This window comes from Lampetra planeri, chromosome 7 (assembly GCF_965212315.1).
Source record: "Lampetra planeri chromosome 7, kcLamPlan1.2.h2, whole genome shotgun sequence".
NCBI lineage: Eukaryota > Metazoa > Chordata > Hyperoartia > Petromyzontiformes > Petromyzontidae > Lampetra > Lampetra planeri.
In genome coordinates this window covers 10932546-10951755 of record NC_136113.1, presented here as the reverse complement: position 1 = coordinate 10951755, position 19210 = coordinate 10932546, and the positions used below count along the sequence as shown (strand labels likewise).

The window sequence follows — 19210 nt, the reverse complement described above, 5'->3', positions numbered from 1 at the left end:
CCAACAGGCGTGGGGAGTCCTTCATCCAGCAGGGGATTGACAAAGAACAATCATTCACAATGTAAGTGCCCATTTTTATCTCTGCTCACACTCAACAATTACCAATTTTTTGTGTCAATTACACAACTAGCAGCGAGACGTGGTGACACGTGGCCTCTCCCCTGCCGGTATGTTCCCTTCATCAATGGAGAGTGACACCTTTTCTGAGCCAAGCACTCACTTCATAACGCATCTCATCAATAAGTGACTCCCACCACAATCGATCATCAGCCAGGTCCATTTTTATTTAATCGATCACCACAACAGTTATGAAAACAACACGTAAGAAATCACGACACCAGTCTAGCGTAGAAATCGCCTCGTCTACAGAGCCGGTGAGCCAATGTGTGAATCCACGTCTTAGTAGGCGTTCTATCGCCGTGCCGAGTTCCACATTGATCTGTCCTGACGCATTCAAGGTCACGTCCCCGCAGACATTTTCAGATCAGTCCCAAGTCTGGAAGCTCCCAGCGTGACGCCTCCTTGTTGTGCTGTGCGGTCAATCCCACCGTGACTGAAGGAGGCACTCGCAACCCAGCCGCCACAGCCCGGCGCAGAATATTCAAGCGTCGACCTTTCAGAGCTCGGCTTACGTAAACACCTTTTAAGACCTGTGGTCTATTACGTGAACATGTCAAGGCAATAAAAAATATATGTAACATCCAAGGCATAAAAAGGAGTTTTCGTGGCTCGCGTTTGTTTTATTCAAAACGATGACTCAATCGGTCAGTTATATGCTACGATCTCAGCCTTCTCACCACCTGAACTGGAACCCAAGTAAATAAGAGGAAATATACTCTTTGGTTCTTTCGGTAAAGTCACGTAGGTATAAAATAAAATAGATCACGACGTTTCGGGCGCAACACAAGCGTCCGTCATCAGGTGGAAAAGCATGGTCTGCTGCTGATGCAGACTGTTTAAAAAAGGTTTGAAATGGGTGCAGCCCAAGGGTCATAAAGAAGTGGCTGGGTCTAGTGATGTTAATGTGGGAAATTATCATGTAACTAGGCACGAAAGTGGCTATGTTAATGTGGGAGATTAGCATGATGTTAATGTGGGAAATTAACATGTAACTGGGTACGAAGTGGCTATGCTAATGTGAGAGATTAGCACGGAATAACAGCTAAAATAACAGCTGACATGTTGCGCCCGAAAGGCCGCTTGTGTTGCGATCGAAACGTCGTGAGTTTTTTTGCTTTTATTACTTTCACATTTTATTATTTTTATTTTCTACCTACGTGACTTTACCGAAAGAACCAAGAATATGAACTCCTGCAGTCACGAAAGTTTTAAGTGAAGACATATATATTTTAAAAGTGTCATGCACAGTGCATGTGACACGCATTTCAACCCCTTCACACTTCTCACATGCGCACGGAGTCTCGTGCAATTTTTTTGCTCACTGCCAACCCGCTTCGGCAGACGCAAACACAAATCGCGCACAAACGCACACTACTGACACGCGTCTGCTTTGTGAGGCTGATGTGTCAATGTCGAGCGACAACTACAAGGTGACGTTGCGGTGGTGGAGTCAGACAATTGCGTCAGGCGTAGCGGAGTGGTACATCGCATCCCTCGTCATGGTGAGTCGGGCATGCAGTGAGTCGTCAATATGTTCCGTGCTCTTTGGTTTTTTCGGTAAAGTCACGTAGGTTTTTTTACACCTGATGAAGGAAGCTTGTGTTGCCTCCGAAACGTCGTGATTTAATTTAGTTGTTTTAATTTATTTTATTGTATTGATTGTTTTACCTACGTGACTTTTTACGAAAAAAACAAAGAGTATGAATCCTTGCAGTCACGAAAGCTTCAAATCTAGAAATATGTTCCGTGGTCTCTTCTGGGTGACCACATTCGCATGCTGTCAGGCAGTTTTTTTTATTTCCCATATGTGCATTGGGTATTTGAATCTGCTGCCGCCACCGTTACGGTGCGGATGGTGGTTTATAAGGGTCGTAGCTCATAAGCTTGGCGGAATAACGAGGCCAGGGATCTGCATCATCATCAGATCTTGCACGAGGTGTGTTTGTGACTTGTTGTGAAATGACAATCACGTTACGCGTTAAGGCCATTCTATTCGCACGAAAACGGCGCAAAACTCACACTCACACCTCCCATTCCCCAGGCTACCGTGACCGTTTAAAGGTGAAGATATACACTCGCTATCCCCAATTATGGCAATTGGTAAATCTCACACATTCACCATAGGAAACCTAACAGGCCTGCAACACCGATTCTATTTTTGGGTGCTCTCGCCATCAAGGGGCAATAGTGGCGAGTGAACCTGCAACACCACACCACCGTGCTCGTGCCACGTTACCGAGGGCACCGTGACACGCCTCCCGCTCACCCGTTTGTGTGCGGAGCGCGTGCTCCACGAAGAGCGGCGCTGGGCACCTCCCCGTCTCGGCTCCTGGCGTGGAGCTCTCCCCCCAGCAGCCAGGGCACGTGGGCCAACTCGGGCACCCACAGGCGCACGTACTCGCCCTGCCGCCACCACCGCACCACGAAGCGAAGCTCGGGACCCGAGCTGCAGCGAACGCGTGCGTGCAAGAACGTGCGCGCGAGTGCGGTGTTCGTACGTCGGTTTTATGAGCGTGTGTATGTATGTTGAACTTCTTTCGCACCGTACGTAGCCAACCGTGCCGGTGTGTTTGTGTGGGAGTATATGCCCGTACACGTGTGCGTTCGTGTTGCGTGGATTTGTGCGTGCGTCCGACTGTGTTCGTGCGCAAGTTTGTGTTTTGCGCGAGCGAGCGTGCGTCTTCGCGCGTTTGTGTGCAGTGGGGCGTGGTGCTGGCCACCCACCCCCTCGTGTACCGTTCCGGCCTTCATAGGTGCTCGCTAACAGCACTTGCCCCTAACAGTCTGTCAGGGCTCCACGGGGGATCTTTTTGTCGTTTTGCTCACCGTGGGGTCGTAGTCCATGGCCTGCTTGATCATGTTGAACTTGCGCGGGTCATTGCCCACCCCGGGCCACGCACTGCCGGTTCCCGTAGTTGCTGCCCACGTCGTGGTCGATCTGCGCAACGCGACAAGCGATCCTCACCCCCGTCCCTCGCTGTCCCCGCCGCCGCTCGACGTCACCGCCACGCGAGACCCCCGGCCCCGCGGCACGCAACGAGAGGGGGAGGTCACTCCCTGCTGCTGCTGCAGGGCGGTCGTCTGCTGCCCGCGCTGCCCGACTGACGGCAAACACGTCGACCCCAAAGGGTTCAAATCGGCGAGAATCCGACCGAAAAACCTTTTGGGGGGGGACACTAAAAAACGAAAAATGCGCACAAACCAAAAATATTATTTAAAAAACTGATCAAATTTTACTTAAAATGTAAGTAAACGTTAAATGCAAGCCCCTAACCCAAGGAACTTGCTCCTCACACTCCGGTCAACGTTGTCACTGTGTCATTTCGTTCTAAAGGACTGCACCCCTGGCCCAATTTACCATCCCGACTGCAAACGGTGCAGATAGCAGATCGTTCTCATCGCGTTGATGTCACGGTGCAGTCAAACTGTGGTCAACATTCCGAAGAACATAGATCTTTTGTCCCTGAGGTTTTCTCCATTCCTCGCTCTCAAACGCCACCTCACTGAGTCATTGGTGCAAGAGACATTGAACTGTCACGCAGGCACGGGCGAGTCTACTTTCTGGTTGAAAGAGGGGTAAGAGGTTACTAAATGACTTTGCGTATAGCGGCAACAGAGGAATGTAAACTACTCTGTGAACACCCCAACAGCAAATACAATAATAACAACCTCGGATAGTTGTTATTCGACTCACCTGTTTCTCATAGATAGGCTGTGAGTAAATACGACGTTTTGGGATCTGACCCTGATCATGAGGCCTGAACCATCGGCAGCGGCTGCAACCGCACTGCACTAAATCGGGCTGAGTTTATGAATTGCAGGTAAACAACAAAAATATGAGAATTCATCGCAATGCAATGAGACGCTCAACATTGTGAAGCTCCGCGAGTGAAACACCGTGAGTCTCACGGATTACGCTGAAGACTCGCGGTTTTTCACAATGTTGAGTGTCTCACGGCCGTGTGCATCACCCAAGGGTAATCCCCGAGACTTGGGATATGTGTGCCAGCATGTGCTGGAACCACTCCCGCATGTTGGCGTCCACGAATGGAATTCCAGTGCGGCCCTCTGTATACACAATCACGTGCGCATACGGTGATGGGAGGGTTTTTTTCCCCAGGTCCTTTTTGAATCATTTTTTTCTTTTTCTCAATTTAATTCCAATTATGAGATTGGAATCGTGTCAGGAGAGAAAGTGTCCATCTGGAGCTCTCGCAGAGCAATGCATCACCTGGTCTATAGCAACAGATATTGCAGAACTATGAGACCCCTTTAAAGTGACCTTTATTTAACTTATATTGTACACTTCCCTACATACCCTGCTACAAGGACATGTTGGATGGTAGAGCTACCATAAATTAATTATCCTCAGAGGTTGAATTTAGCTCAGTTACATCAAATAACTAAATCACGTGATGTTTGTGTGTGTGTCGAGACATTGTTGATCGATTGCAGACCATTAAATAGCTACACTTGTAAAGCCACGTCGGTATAAAATAAAATAAATCACGACGTTTCGGGCGCAACACAAGCGTCCGTCATCAGGTGGGAAAGCTTCAAATCAAGATTGTAAAGCCAGTTTCAGCACTGGTGGGTGAAACCTGGATTTGCATTTGAACCCAGCTGAGTGCCCTGTACACTGAGCAACCTCCATCCCGAGTGGGTCTTAAAACAGCAAACATCCGTGAGCCTCAAACGTGTTCTATTTAAGCAATCACAATCAACAATATTTATCGTGCGTTCAGTAAGTGCACGTTTTCTCGTCCATGCCCATTTATTTTACACTGCCAAGTGCTCGTAATTCAGTTCACTTGAGGCACCTTTCCAAGCGGCGAAGAGCTTCTCGTCCTGTTTCCATGGCACGTGTTTGTCCCTCAGGCCTGCGTGGGACACAGCGGCGAGTATTTTCATTAAGCAGTCTCCCTCCTTAATCCCCTTGCGTTCCTCTCTTAGAGCCTCACCTCTTCGCCATTGTCCATTATCTTCCTATTCCCTCCCCCGCCCCTTCAATTCTCCCCTCCCCTACCCTTTCTTAAACCCTAGGTGGCTAGGAGATGTTAACTACCTCGCTTGGTATACAGGAGGCCGTGGGTTCCATCCCAACCCTGACGCCTGCTGCTGTATATTTGGAGTTTGCGTGTCTCTCTCCCTCGTGGTCGCGTGGATTTGTCTCCGGGTCCTTCGGTTTTTCGATCAACATTTAGAAAGATGTGTTTTGGGTATTTGGCTGCATTACATTCCACACGATAAGCCACTGTGTCGAGCTGACATTTGTTCCCATGTTGCTTCTGAAAACGAGCTGTATAGCTCAGTGGGCCTTACCTGGTAAAATAAAATACAAATTGTTTAGTTTATAGTTTTATGTACCCTCTATGGCGGTCACCCATTCCCCATCCCTTGTACGTCTCTGCCATCTAAATCATGTCTTGCTTTACCCTATTTTTGTTGTTGTAAAAGGCGTTCTATAAATATAAAATACAATAAAAATGGGGACGGCCATTTCACGAGGTGCATTACACCTGAAGTCGAATGTGTTTTTTCGCACTTCACGACCTCAACTGCGCGCACCGTTCAGCTGGAAAATCTTCTCCCCCGCACTTGAGGCAAACAAAGTTGAAGTAGTCTCGCCACGGCAGCTCAAACAGCACCCAGAGGAGAGAGAGAGAGAGAGGCAGCCCAAGGCACGCGCAGCCAACGAAGTTGATTCTCTTAAAGATGTGCACGCAGTTGGCGTTGGCCTTGCACGAAAACAGCCGTACGGGCAAGTCTTCAGGTTTGCGTGAAGGAAATCGTTTGTGCTCGTGTCGCAATTGTGCTGTACGGCGGCTTGAGATGCGGTGGCAAAAAAGCTAAATGAAAGGTGAAGGCGCGGCCCTGCAATTGCTGGCTCACGCTCACTGCTGGCAGAGGGGCCACCAGTAGAGGGAGCTCTAGAGAGCCCCTCTGGAGGGTATTGTGGTTTACTCGTCCACGCTGGCAAGTACGTCTTAGAAGAGGTTTGAATACCCACACTTTGCCACACCATACGCCACTTGCCGATGATCTATGATGAACCTGATTATACAACTGGATTAACTGCTGAATATGCATCCAAAATTGCGTAGTAGTGTGTGGGATACAACACTTTTATAAGTTGGGAGATATTTACCACGCATCAAGTTGGGCCCTGTAACAATGTCAAGCTTTGTGCGTGCTATTCTTTGGGTCTTTCGGTAAAGTCACGTAGATAGGTTCAAAGAAAATAACAAAAATAGCAAAAAACTACGACATCAGCTTGATGACGGCCGCTTGTGTTGCGAGCGAAACGTCGGAGTTTTTTGTTATTTTCTTTGAGCCTATCTACGTGACTTCACCGATAGACCCAAAGAATATGAATTCCTGCAGTCACGAAAGCTTCAGGTCAAGATTTTGTGCGTGCTTTTTTTTATACGTGTCCATGTTTGTGTAAACTGGGGCCTGAGTCTATTAAAACGCAGGAGATATTCCCACGCAAGTCGTGCCCCGTGACCCCGTTTTGTTAAATCAAACCGTGAACAAAAGCCCTGTGCTGCAGTTCAAACAGAAGATTGACGACAGTCAGTTCGTCAACAGAGCCCTTTAACATTGCACCACGTGCCACTTCACCTCCCGCCGTGCTCCGCTGCCTCTCACAACAGCCACTCCACCGTCGGGGCAAATCCACCGCTGAGATCGTCCGGGCAACCGTCTCACCCCAACCGTCTCACCCCAACCGTCTCACCCCAACCCATCCCGACCCCAGATGACGGCCGCACACTTTGCGACGCGTGCGCCAGGACGAGGGGAGTGGCCGCACCAGGGGGTGCTCTACACCAGGAGGTGCTCTACACCAGGGGGTGCTCTACACCAGGGGATGTTCTGGTCGGCCACTCTCTCCGCCTCGTACTTCTTCCAGAGGTCGCAAACGGGTTTTGATTCCTTACCCCGTACCCGTACCCGGCCGCACCAGGGTCGCAAACGGGTACCCGTACCCTACCCGTACCCGGCCGGGTACGGGTAGGGTATCGGGTACCTGATTGCGACCTCTGGGATGAAGCCATGTTGCAGGCGCGGGTGGGTTGATTCTAGGAACTTGAATTGTGAGAAGAGACAAGACGTTGGGAAATGAGTGACAAATGGTTACTCACCAGTGACTCACGGTCTACCCGTACCCGGCCGCACCAGGGTCGCAAACGGGTACCCGTACCCGTACCCGGCCGGGTACGGGTAGCCGGGTATCGGGTAGGGTACGGGTATCGGGTACCCGGTTGCGACCTCTGACTTCTCCACTTCCTCGTGGATGCGCCGAGGGGAGATGCAGCCCAGCGCCAGCCTGGGGTGGCAAAGGTGGCATCGCGAGGCCATGCAACGCTGGTGAATCCACTTCGATGTCGACGTGAGACGCCGATGCTCAGAGAATTCCAGGGCCGCATAGCAAACGTAGCCTGCCATGATAAGGGCTCTCAAATTTCGATTTAAAGCTTTCGTGACTGCAGAGATTCATCTTCTTTGTTCTTTCGGTAAAATCACGTAGAAGGGAAATAATAAAATAATAAAAATAAAGCATTATAATATGTTTATTTATAATTTTTATTATTTTATTATTTCCCTTCTACGTGACTTTACCGAAAGAACCAAGAAGAAGGGCTCTCAACTGAGGACCGCGGATCTTTGTAAAGGTCCACATAGTGGCGTGGCACGGTCAGAATGGGTCCTGGTTCAACGAATCTAACAGGGTCCTCTGGTGGGCCTCAGTGCAGTTGCGTCGCCAGCACACGCGACAGCTTACGCCACTGGGTGGTCTATGAGCATCATTACTGGGTTTGAGAAAGGCTAAGAGCGCTCAAGTGGTTTGGAATGTGCCGAGGATGTTGACGAACAAAGCTCCGTGCTGGATCTAAACACCTAATTCAGCGCCCGTGTCTCTTGCAGGAGGACCATAATTCTCAATTTAAAACGTGGCAAGCGAACGCGAATTTGAACGCGAGGCGTCTGCATCAGGCAGGCAGCTTGGTGGAGTAGTAGCCCGCCCCGATCAGTCCGTTGCCTGTTTCTTTGTACTTTGCCACGGACAGAGCCTTCATCAACAAGAAGATCAACAACAACAACCGAAATTTGCATAGCATCTCAAAGCAATCGTATCTCAAAGATGCTTTAAAATTGGAGGAAGAAGAAAAACAACAACACGTGAACATGATATAAGAGGAATGGGGCAGTTAGGCAAGGGTAACACGTGTGTACGTATGTTGAACTTCTTCCGCACCGTACGAGAAGCACTGACGAAAACTTTCCACGTGCTTCCCACGCGCAATGAATACTGCTGCTGATGATGATAGTGATAACAAAATAGCAATACGATTGATGCTGATTACCGCACAATTATCATGATAGTGATGAAGATCATGGTGATTTCGATAATATTGATATTTCTGATGATGACAATGCCATTGATAACTAACACAAACTCGTGAATTATCGTGAATTCTCAAGTGGCTTCTGAGCCAGCAGAGAAGAGTTCGGACCCACGGCTGTGGCGCGTCCTGCCAGCTTTCCCTTCTCGCTGTCTCTCTCTCTGTCTCTGCTCCCTCTTCTTACCTCTCTCTCTCTCTGTCTCTCCTCCCTCTTCTCACCTCTCTCTCTCTGTCTCTGTTCCCTGCACTTCTCGCCTGTCAGCGCTCGCTTTGTGTAACTCACGTGGGGCCACGCCGCCCAGCGCCGTCATCTGTTATGCAACCTCCACGTTTCTGTGACACAACTGAGTGGCTGCGTCGTAACCACGCACACACACAGAAACGTGTTCACACACACAAGGACAAAGGTCCCCCGTGCAGCCTTAACAGACTCTTGGGGCAAGTGCCGTTGCGCGTGCAGCACCACGCGTGGCCGCCTTTGTGGCGATGTTTACGCACCGCACCAGGTACTCATTTGAGGTTGCGTCGACCTAGGGGGAGGCCCGGGACCATTTCAGATAATCCTCACCGGTGTTGGTGGCCGTGAACTGAACTCGGACCCGGCTCGTGTGGTTCCTGGCGCAGCGCGCTAACCGCTGCGCCACCGCTCCCCACATTGCACGCGCGCACACAGAGAGAGAGAGAGGCGCGTGGAGGCTGCGACCACCAGAGGGCGCATGGCAGCTGCTGCCCATGATGATGATCCCATCATTGATATCCACATTTACACAACCCGCACTCACCGGCACGGCGAAGTCTGCTCAAGCAATTCCCATAGCCGACACGATGTGAGCAGGCCTTCATCGGCGACTTGACAGATCACTGAACATAATAATATAGGAATTCATCTTCCTCGTATGGGTGATGCAGGTTGGAGTGCAACCGCTGTGATTTCACAGTGAGGTGGTGAAGGAGCCAGAGGATTGCCGAGTCTAGAGTAGCAGGAGTGGTGAATCGCTTCTGTGATGATGCCTCCTCCTCCTCCTTATCCTCCTCTTTCTCAATACAGTATTTGTGAAGCGCCCACGGTTCTGTCCTCGGTAGTGACCACCAGGTTCAGACTTTGGTGCATAGGCGAGTTCGGGCAAATGCCCGGTGGGCCGGTCTGCGTGGGGAAATTGCAAATGTGATCAAAGTAAATACATACATTTATATTTACACACCATTTAGATATATTATTGCAATTCAAATATTGTATTGCCTCTTGTTGGGTCAAGATCTTGGCCGAAAAGACGTTATCGGGTTTTGTTTTTTTAGCAGCGATATTATCGTCACGTTATTTTTGGGGGGGGGGGGACGCTGAGTCGGCATTAAGTCCCCCGTATTCGGCAGCCCCAAAAATCCTTCCTCACCGGCCCCATTTGTTGTTGTTTTTCGGACCCCCCCCCCCCCTCCCCAAGTGGGACAAATGATGATCGCACGCCAATTTGTGGCCCGGTGTGTTCACAAACGCCGATTTTTTTGTGAGTCCCAGTCCGTCACTGGCGACCACAGCCACCACCGCACACTGCCAGCGAGTGTTTTTCCTTTTCCGTTTGTGCATCGCCAAGGATCCCGATGGTAAATGCACAACATGCCATGATGATATTGATATAGCGGTTTGAAAGAGTACTGTTATACTAATAAATTGTTATCTCTGGAAAGCTCGCTGAGTCTTGAGACTCTTTTTCAGCAGTTACATTTAAATGTTTGGACAATTCCAAAAGTGAGTGTCCGGCTTCATGGGGGACAGAAAACAGGAAGAACCCGGAGAAAGCCCACGACAGAGCGAAATGAGAATCCATCGTTGTGCTGCCATCTCCTCGCTGTCTCCTAGGCAGCCTCATCCCTTCAAAAGATATCCTGAAGCAGAACATCAGTGCTGCAAATGAGATTTGTGACGTTCATCTTTACCCATGTATCGATAGTTCACTTTTATCGTGCAATTGTATTCAAGGACTGTGCGTTGTCTTGGTGTGGTCTGGGACTGTTTTTGCTGTTGTTTTACTCTCTTGCCCAAGCTCGTGAATTGGTGTACTTGTGCAATTTAACGTATTTCTTTTTTTGTGATTTGCTTACCTTTCGTATATTTTGCACTCGTATCGTATTTTGTATTGTTTCCTGTTGTAACTGACTCACCCGCCCAGACTGGGCATTTGTGAAAAAGAGCTTCATAGCTCATCGGATTTCTCCAGGATAAATACAGATTCTGATTCCCAAAGAGTCCCCCATTTAAGCACTAAACTGGCTCAACTCTGGAGAATATAAACGCGAGATGATGGAGTCCAAACAACAATCAGTCCTCATCTTGAATCCATTTGCAGCAGCTGCGTGTCACTGGCTGCTCGCAAATGCGCATGAATTATAATTTCATTTCAGATACTTTATTAAAATAAACTTTTTTTCTGGCTGGTTGTTTGGCTGGCGGGAGGGAGTGAGGGAGAGAGGGAGGGAGGGACAGATGGTCAAGTCCTAAAGACGTGTGGGCTGCTACATACAATATATATTGTCCTTATATGGCTACAGCGTTATTGACGAATGTGTTGAGTTTATTTTGTTATCTGCGCTTGCGCGCCGCAGAAATCGCAGCAGAATCGCCAAATAATGCGTTGGATTATAAACAGTTATTGACATGATCATGAATTAATATTCAAGGCGGCGGAGCAAGCGATTGAGGTGAAACGCGCTCGAAGTACAAAACAACACCCAGCGGTCAGAGGGGACCAGCTCTCGGAGTGCGCAGGCAGTACAACTGCACCCGGGGCCCACGTGACCGAGGATCCCAGGCCCCGGCTGCCACAGCCGCGCCTCGACACTTTGCGCACCGCGCTTGCAATCCAGACCATCGATCATAAAACATCCGCATGTCATACCCAGGCAGTCCAAGTGCAAGAACCAGGCTCAAAATCCCTGCTTGGCTTTCGATGACACACGTGCGACGAGATGGGGGCGCGTCGAGTCGAGGACCCGCGGTTCAATGCAGTGGTCGGGGTTTGCCGCATCATCAATAACTCCACAGGGTCATCACCCGCGGTGGGGTCAGCCGCGACCTTCGCCGAGCGGGGAGGTGGAGGGCACCTTGAGCTCCCTCGTCTCTCTCTCCGAGCCCATCGCCCTGTAGCCGTAGCTCGTCATCATGGAGGAGCAGGCCTCCTGCACCCTGGACACGCTCTCGAAGGACATCTCCTGCCTCCACTTGGAGGCCACGCGGAGCGCGTCCCTGGGACGCACGGAGAACGCGGGCCCGTCCGCCGCGGCGCCGCGCGTCATGTTCAGAGCGAACGAGAGGAGCTGCGGATCGGCGCTGATGCCGGCGAAGCTGAAGAGGCGGCGCAGGGCGACCACGGGCTCCTGCACCAGGTCCTCGTATCGAACCAGGGCGTAGCGGTGGCGCAACAGCGCGGACGCCACGTCATCCAAAGAACCACCTCCAACATCATTGTAACCACCACCACCACCACCAGGATCTGCACCGCCGTCACCACCGCGGTCATCTGAATCGCCACCATCAGCGGCATAACCACCTCCCGCGGCACCAGCAGCAGCAAATATATCTCCGCGGCCTCGCATGCTCCGGCTGATGTTGTGGTTGGCGTCGCAGACGACCTTCAGCGTGCTCAGATCGTCGCCGAGGTCGTGGAAGGCGCGTCCCCTGGACAGGTGCACGGCCCTGGGGTCCCTCACGAGATGCACGACGCGGAGGCGCAGCGCCGGCTCCTCGAGAAGAGCGCGCAGCGCCGCGAGCTCCATCAGGCGCGTCTCCTTGATGACGGCGTGCTGGTGCGCCAGGCACGACTCCCGCACGCCCCGCTCCAGCCTCTCTCCGCCGCACGCGCGGAGGCAGTCGCTGCCCCGGGGCGCGTCCCGTTTGCCCCCGGCCGTGACCACGGCCGTGCCCGTTCTCAACGTCCCGCGTCCCGTCGGCTGCGCGCTCGCGTTGCAGGCGGGAGGAGCGCAGAGCGCGCGGCTCTCCGAGAACTGGAAGAGCTGCGACAGCGTGGCAGACCTCATCGTCTGTTCACCATCCTCTTCTTCCTCCTCATCCCCGTCAACAGCATCGCCGTCACGCCGACGGTGTTGGCGAGGAAGCGGCTGCGGACGATTGACGGGGAGCTTCAGGTACGGCGCGAGGGCCGCCGCGCGGCACTGGAGGAGTGACCCGAGCAGGGAGGCGACCTCCGCCTGCCTCTCGAGCATCCCCGCGGCCGCGTGGAGGGGCCGCGCGTCCCACACGTGCCACGCGGGCTCGGGCAGGTAGAACACGTCCGGGTGCCGGTTGAATATCTGTCCCAGGAAGGAGGAACCCGAGCGGAACGTGGTCAGGATGAGCGTGCGCGTGCGCGCGGGGCGACTCGTGCCGGGAGGTGAACTCGCATTTGGACGTTCGGCGGCACCGTCGTCGTAGCTCTCGACGACGTCGCCGTCGGCGTGACCGTGGTGGAGGCGACGAGAGGCGCCTCGGGGGGAGTTGCCCAGGCGGTGCAGCAGCAGCCGCAGCAGCGGGAGTGAAATCAGCACCAACGCGAGCAGGAGACGCGCGAGGCTGAGCGTTCGGGACCCCATCTAGGAGGGGGCATGGGGCGAGGGAGTCAATTGATTTCCGATCGCATGAGCCACGTACCCCTCGCCCACGCACACATATAACTCCTCCTGCTCATGCAAACTACCTGTATGCACTGGCGGAGTCAGTCTCAAGACTTTGTTTCGGGAGGGTCCCGCCTGCTACGTCGCGATTTGTGGCCAATTCTACTCACGAGTGATCGCCTTCGTGTGCGAATGGAACCGAATGAAAATGAAATAAATAAAATCTAAAATTCTAAACGCGGAGATTACCCACCACGGCACACTATGGGATTAGTGCACACGCTCCGCACAGATGGATGCAGGAGTCCATTGCTGGACTGTTATCTCTTGACCAACCTCGCAGGCAAAACCTCCAACTCCGGGAACCCCTAAGGCAGTCAGTCTCCCATTCAAACACCCTCCAGGCTCAAACCCGCTCGGATTCCGAGGTTTTGGATTCCGGATCGCCGGCATACACGATTTTACATAACGTATATTACAGTACTTTATAATTTCCGCTATGACGCACAGAGATGATTGAATACGGCGCCGCAATGCAAACTCGTTCGGGAATGTGTTACAAGTGTTACAAATAACATTCCTTACCGCACTTCGCATTGTGGCGTCCGAGTGATGGATGGAGTGGCGATGACTCTTGCCTCTTGCAGACTCGCTTTCACAACTCCGCAGGGAGCAGTCGCCGAACGCGAACTAACCCCCACACGTAAAGCTACCCAAAGAAGCGAAGGTCACCACCGCGACACGTTCTCGTAAGGGAGAGCGTTGCACGAAGACGCCTGCGTTGACCGGGGGGCATTCCGATGTGTGTGTGTCCCTCGGTGGTGCCGAGCGAGTTGACGTTTTGAGAGCGAGGCGACCACCACCACCACCACACGAGACAGAGCCGCACGTGTCTCCTCGCTCAGCTGCAACGGTGGCATCCCGTGCAGGGCGAGCAGCTGATAGCCCGCGCGTGTTTTTGCAGCGGGGACAGCTCACACGTGGTGCTTCATAAAAATGTGGGGCTTGGCTGACACTGCGGCTATTCACGTGATCATATATATACACACACACGCACGCGCACAGTATCTGCAGTTCAGGCGTACAAACACAAAAATGAAAGCAGCAACACAAAGGCATGGAAAACAGATTCCACCTCTTTCTAGCGCTTTCGGGCTGTTGGGCAATCTATGGGAAAAAAATTGCTTTGTAGCTCATAGGATTCCTCCAGTATGAGTACGTATTGTGATTCTGAAGCAGTGTTAGCGAGCAACGATGATGGTGCACCTGACAACATCACGCCCGGCCACCTTTGTCTCCCCGGTGCTGATGTTTTAACACCGCAGTCGGCACGAACGTTTAGTGCCGATTTGACCACTGGGAAAGCTGAGGACCTGTTCAAATAATCTAGTCCAGCGAGGTATCGTCCAAGTTGTACCATCAGGGCCTTTTACAGCATCCTCTGGAGCTGGTCGTGTTAGGCAACATCTCCGAGCTGAGCTGCGATGAGAGTACAATGTGGTTCATTTTGACGAGCAGAAGGATAACGGGTTTTTTATCTCATCGCCGTACTCAACAATGATTTGATCTCGCGTTTTGAACGACAACGGTGGACGATAGATTGGGAGAGAATGTGATCTGATGTGGCCGCCCCAAAGCCCTGACTTGACAGCAATATAACCGCGAATTATGAAGGAGAACACTGCACACTTAATACAGTATTGATGAATATGGAGGAACTCAAAACAGATGTCCTGGACTATACGTTCACAGTCTGCGGCCAAGATCCACTTTGGAAGATCGTGTCGGGGGAGAGCCTGGGCACAAATCAGATGTGCCCTGAGAGAGTGGAGGCCACAACGACGCGCTGTTCCAATCGGGGGGTGCAGTTTTTTTTTATGAAAAAGGCCACGCTGTAGAAGTCACGATATTGAGAAATTTAAAATGCTGTCCAGATAAACAACAACAAGAACAACAACAAAACGCGGAATTTTTCTTGGAAGTCTCCCCAAGTTATTGTCATTGCGATTAAGTCGGGGAGTAACAAACAAAAAAACGCGGTTTTTGGCTCTCAAGATTTACATTTCGATGTGGATACTGGGCTGGGGCGAGGGACTGTTCGTCACCAATAATGGCCCCGAGCGAATATCGCACTCACCGCGTTAGATGCCACTGCTCGTTACACATGCACGGCACGCACTCCACGTGCGTGTGCTGTTCCAGTGTGGAAAAAGAGCCCAGGGAGGGAATGTTCTGACATTACACTCGACACTTAGGGCCCAAAGTCAATGGAAAATTCTGACCAAATCACCTACAATACGGCCGATTTAGTCACATCTCAAAAGCAGATTTGAGCTCGGATAGTGTTTGTATGGGAAACCAACGTGCGTACTAGGTGTTATCGGATACTTCTGGGCTACGTTTGCGAGCGGCAAAGGGTAGTGGCACGAGTACCCATTGTTGTACCGTACTTCTATATCCTCCCGCGTCTACCGTCCCCGCCTTCACCAACGGGCAAACAACCCCGACGACCAGCGCGGCGTGGGGAGGCCCTCGTTCAGCAGTGAATAATTTCCCACTATTATTAAGTGGGAAATTATTTTACGCGATCTATAACCCAAAGAAAGCCTCTTATGGAAAATTCTGTTCGCTTCCGAGTGACGTTTGGATTTGAGATTAACTTATCTTATCTATTCACGTTTCGTTTTGTTGCAGAGGTTTGACGCCAAAGGTGAAACAAACAAAAAAACGCCTTGTTAGGAGTTTGCCTGTGATCCCGTCTGCGGAATATACGACGATTGCTGTCTTGCTTGCGCTTATTGAATTCTACGCTTCGTGTGTCCTTAATTCAAGAAGGGAAGTTGCATGACCGAATCGCTCACTCCGCTTCGCGCGGAGCTGGACCGATTGTAGCTGCAGGTCGCTTACTTGGTCTTCCCCTTCACGCCACTCGGCTAAATCCGAGTTGATCTGAGAGGCGGCGTGAGTTTGGGGGCGGGGGGGGGGTAGAGTGATAAGCCACTTCGTTGAGCTATCATTTGTGGCCAGGTCGCTTCTGAGAATTAAGCTAATTGCTTAGTGGGCTTTACCTGGTCAAATAAAAGTTTTTGCGATTTGCTTACATTTACTATAACTTTCACTCCTTTACTGGACATCTGTATAAGAGCTTTATAGCTAATCGGATTCCAAGTTGTGCAAGGCGGAGGGCGGAGTGTGCGCGCAGCAGGGGCACAAGGGTAGCGCTTGCGTGGTGACAGCAGAAGTGGGTCGGATTCACGACCTTTTTAAATCCGTTATATTAAGTTCACTTGCTTGCGCGCTTACGACCGTACAAATCTTTCGGTCGTTTTTTAACCCACTTCCCGTGATCCAATCGAGCTGACATTTTGCACACAGACTCGTTGTGCGTGACAATTTCTTTTCGTGAAATTTTTTTTTCCTAAATTTTACACTTTTAGGTACATTTTTTTTAATATTTAATTACCAATTGCTTAATGGTGGCAGGCAATCATCTGACCCATAGGTGGCAGCCATCTCAAGCCAGAGGACGAGAAGACTCTAGCCGCCCGTTTCAAAGACCAATGTGGGCTGGGTTGTGGCCCATTGAACACGCATATAAAGGATTTATAGTGAAAAACTTTGTTTTTACGGGTTAATTGTTTACCTGTGCAAGACGTTGTACCTGCGACCATTCACCCTGAGGTCAAGCAGGGCTGAGTCTTGTTTACCCTTAGCTGGGACATTGCCTGGGAAACACGTGTTTTATTTAGGCTTTGGCTGCGAGGTTGCTAGATGACATTTCATTAATGGATTCCTGAAACTACTGTCTATTATTGTACCCGCATTTAGGCAGGAAAGCTTAAATCTGATCCTCGTTGACTCTTTTCAGGAGGGTCCTGCCAGTGTTCTCAGCAGAGAGACTATGAGTGGTGAAATAACATTGAGATATGTAAAAATTGAGAAATGTACGTCTCATTTGTCTAAATCGGCGCACAATGGCCTTCGTGTGCACCGCGGTGGCTAGGAGATGTTAACGACCTCGCCTGGTATGCAGGAGGTCGTGGGTTAGATCCCGACCCTGACCTCTGTTGTATATTTGGAGTTTGTGTGCCTCTCTCGCCGTGGCCGCGTGGATTTTTCTCCGGGCTCTCCGGGTTTTCCCCTCCACATTTAAAAACACGCGTTTAGAGTAATTGGCTGGTATAAATGTCCACGTGATAAGCCACTTCATTGGGCTATCATTTGTAGCCATGTCGCGTCTTAAAAAGAGCTACATCGCTGTGGGCCTTACCTGATCAAATAAAAAGTTTCAGTTTATTTTTACATTTTCAAATGACGTCTCTGGGTCTTTAACGCGCACTGTGAAACGAGCAGCACGATATACGGCTATGATACCAGATCACGACGTTTCGATCGCAACACAAGCAATCGTCATCAGTTCTGCTGAAGAAGGCTACTTCAGCAGCTTTTTCTTGCTGTGGTTGTCCCACCTGATGACGATCGCTTGTGTTGCTATCGAAACGTCGTGATCTATTATTTTTCTACCTACGTGACTTTACCGAAAGAACCAAAGAGTATGGATTCCTGCAGTCACGAAAGCTTCAAATGAAGATTGATTATTATACCCGCAGTGATAACCAGTGGGAGTCGCCGATTTCGAACCCTGATCCTCTGCAATAAGCGGCGGACGTACTAGAGCTGGGCCCATAGCCTGACTATTAGGATTTATAGTCAATTCACAAGAGCAAACACTTTGTTATGTTGTATATGTAGGGCCCTCTTTTAATCGCTTAACATTTCTGCAACACCGCCACCCCTGCATGTGGCAATGGACCGACACGAGGGATGCGAATACATTTGATAGATTTGGATGTACTTCTGTATTGTCACCGAAAACCTGCCCGGTAGATCGAAAATGATCAGGTCGCTGTTCATCCGAAATTTCCCCTCGAGGGGAGCTCCGCCTTGCTGTGGCAAAGAGGCGTGGGAACCTCGTAGAGCCGAGCAGCCCGAGTCGCTAAAGTCGAGGACAGGTGGCACCCATACACCAGCCAGGTTCTTAGCGAGAGGAAACACATCTCCCTTCACCAACCCGCAGGGATCAGTTTTCCATTTTCATATCATCGATCCCATTCTCAACTCGCGAGTTTCAAGGGGATGGGAAGTTGGTTTCATCGCACATTCAGTTTTTCTGCATAACTTTTCGTGCAAAGATAAACATTTGGGTTTCCCCCCCTTCCCGATGGTGCAGAGGGTGATGTCATTGCAGCATTACCACCATTACCACGGTCTAGGCCCTCTGGGACTGGGTGGCGTCCCAGCTGCGCCCTCTCACGAGGACGTGGCCCACGAGGTGGAGCCATGAAACCCAGCCAGGCAACATGTGGACCCCAGCTGCACGGGCTTGCCACACGCACTGTATTTGGCATCGACACGAGCGGGCTTTGAACAGCAGCGAATAGAGAATGATCAGCCACGAGCTTTCATAATCATCAGCCATGTTCTATCCACTGCTGGCTGCAGGCCCTCCCCGCCCCCCCCGAACCGTGGCTTTGTCTCAGTCTACTCTGGCCGATTTCATCGCTCAATTTTCGCGGTGGACGTCTTCTTTGATTGCCAATGTCGTGATACTAAATCACCAGCCATCGTATATTCTAGTGACGTCTCCTGCCAAAGCACACTTTTCTTAAAAGTCAATGTTTCTCATTTCCGTATGTTAAATCACGACAACCTGCTCGTGTCCGCCTGTATATTATCAATTCGATTCAGGTCCACGTTTAATAGATCTACAGATGCTGCGCTTGTCCAGTTATGTTCCACCAACAGATATCTACAATTGTTGAGTGAAATTGCTGGACACGACTCCTTGTTTTTCTCACATTTATCCTGAGCCCAACGTTCACAGCTTTCCAATGGGCCATTACCTGCTTATAAATATCATCAACCATGTCTGAGGCAGGAATTTCCAAAAACGTCACTCGTTTTATCCCGTTACCCAATTGTATGTATAATTTGCTATATAATGTATGCACGAGTAAAAAACTCGCACGCTTTATTTACCTTAAATCTAAAACTATCTTGGCAGCATATTGTTAACAAGT

At 50.7% G+C, this 19210-nt stretch overlaps 1 protein-coding gene across 1 annotated transcript; it reads right to left on the bottom strand.

Annotated features, from left to right (window-relative positions):
- Positions 1-11490: 11490 nt before the first annotated feature.
- LOC144719952 (carbohydrate sulfotransferase 6-like) lies at positions 11491-13806 on the bottom strand. Its single transcript, XM_078596323.1, has 2 exons — positions 13716-13806; positions 11491-13109 (listed from the first exon to the last, which is right to left on the bottom strand). The coding sequence occupies exons 1-2, from the start codon at positions 13725-13727 to the stop codon at positions 11586-11588; spliced, it is 1536 nt and encodes a 511-aa protein (XP_078452449.1). The 5' UTR covers positions 13728-13806; the 3' UTR covers positions 11491-11585.
- Between the last annotated feature and the right edge of the window lie 5404 nt (positions 13807-19210).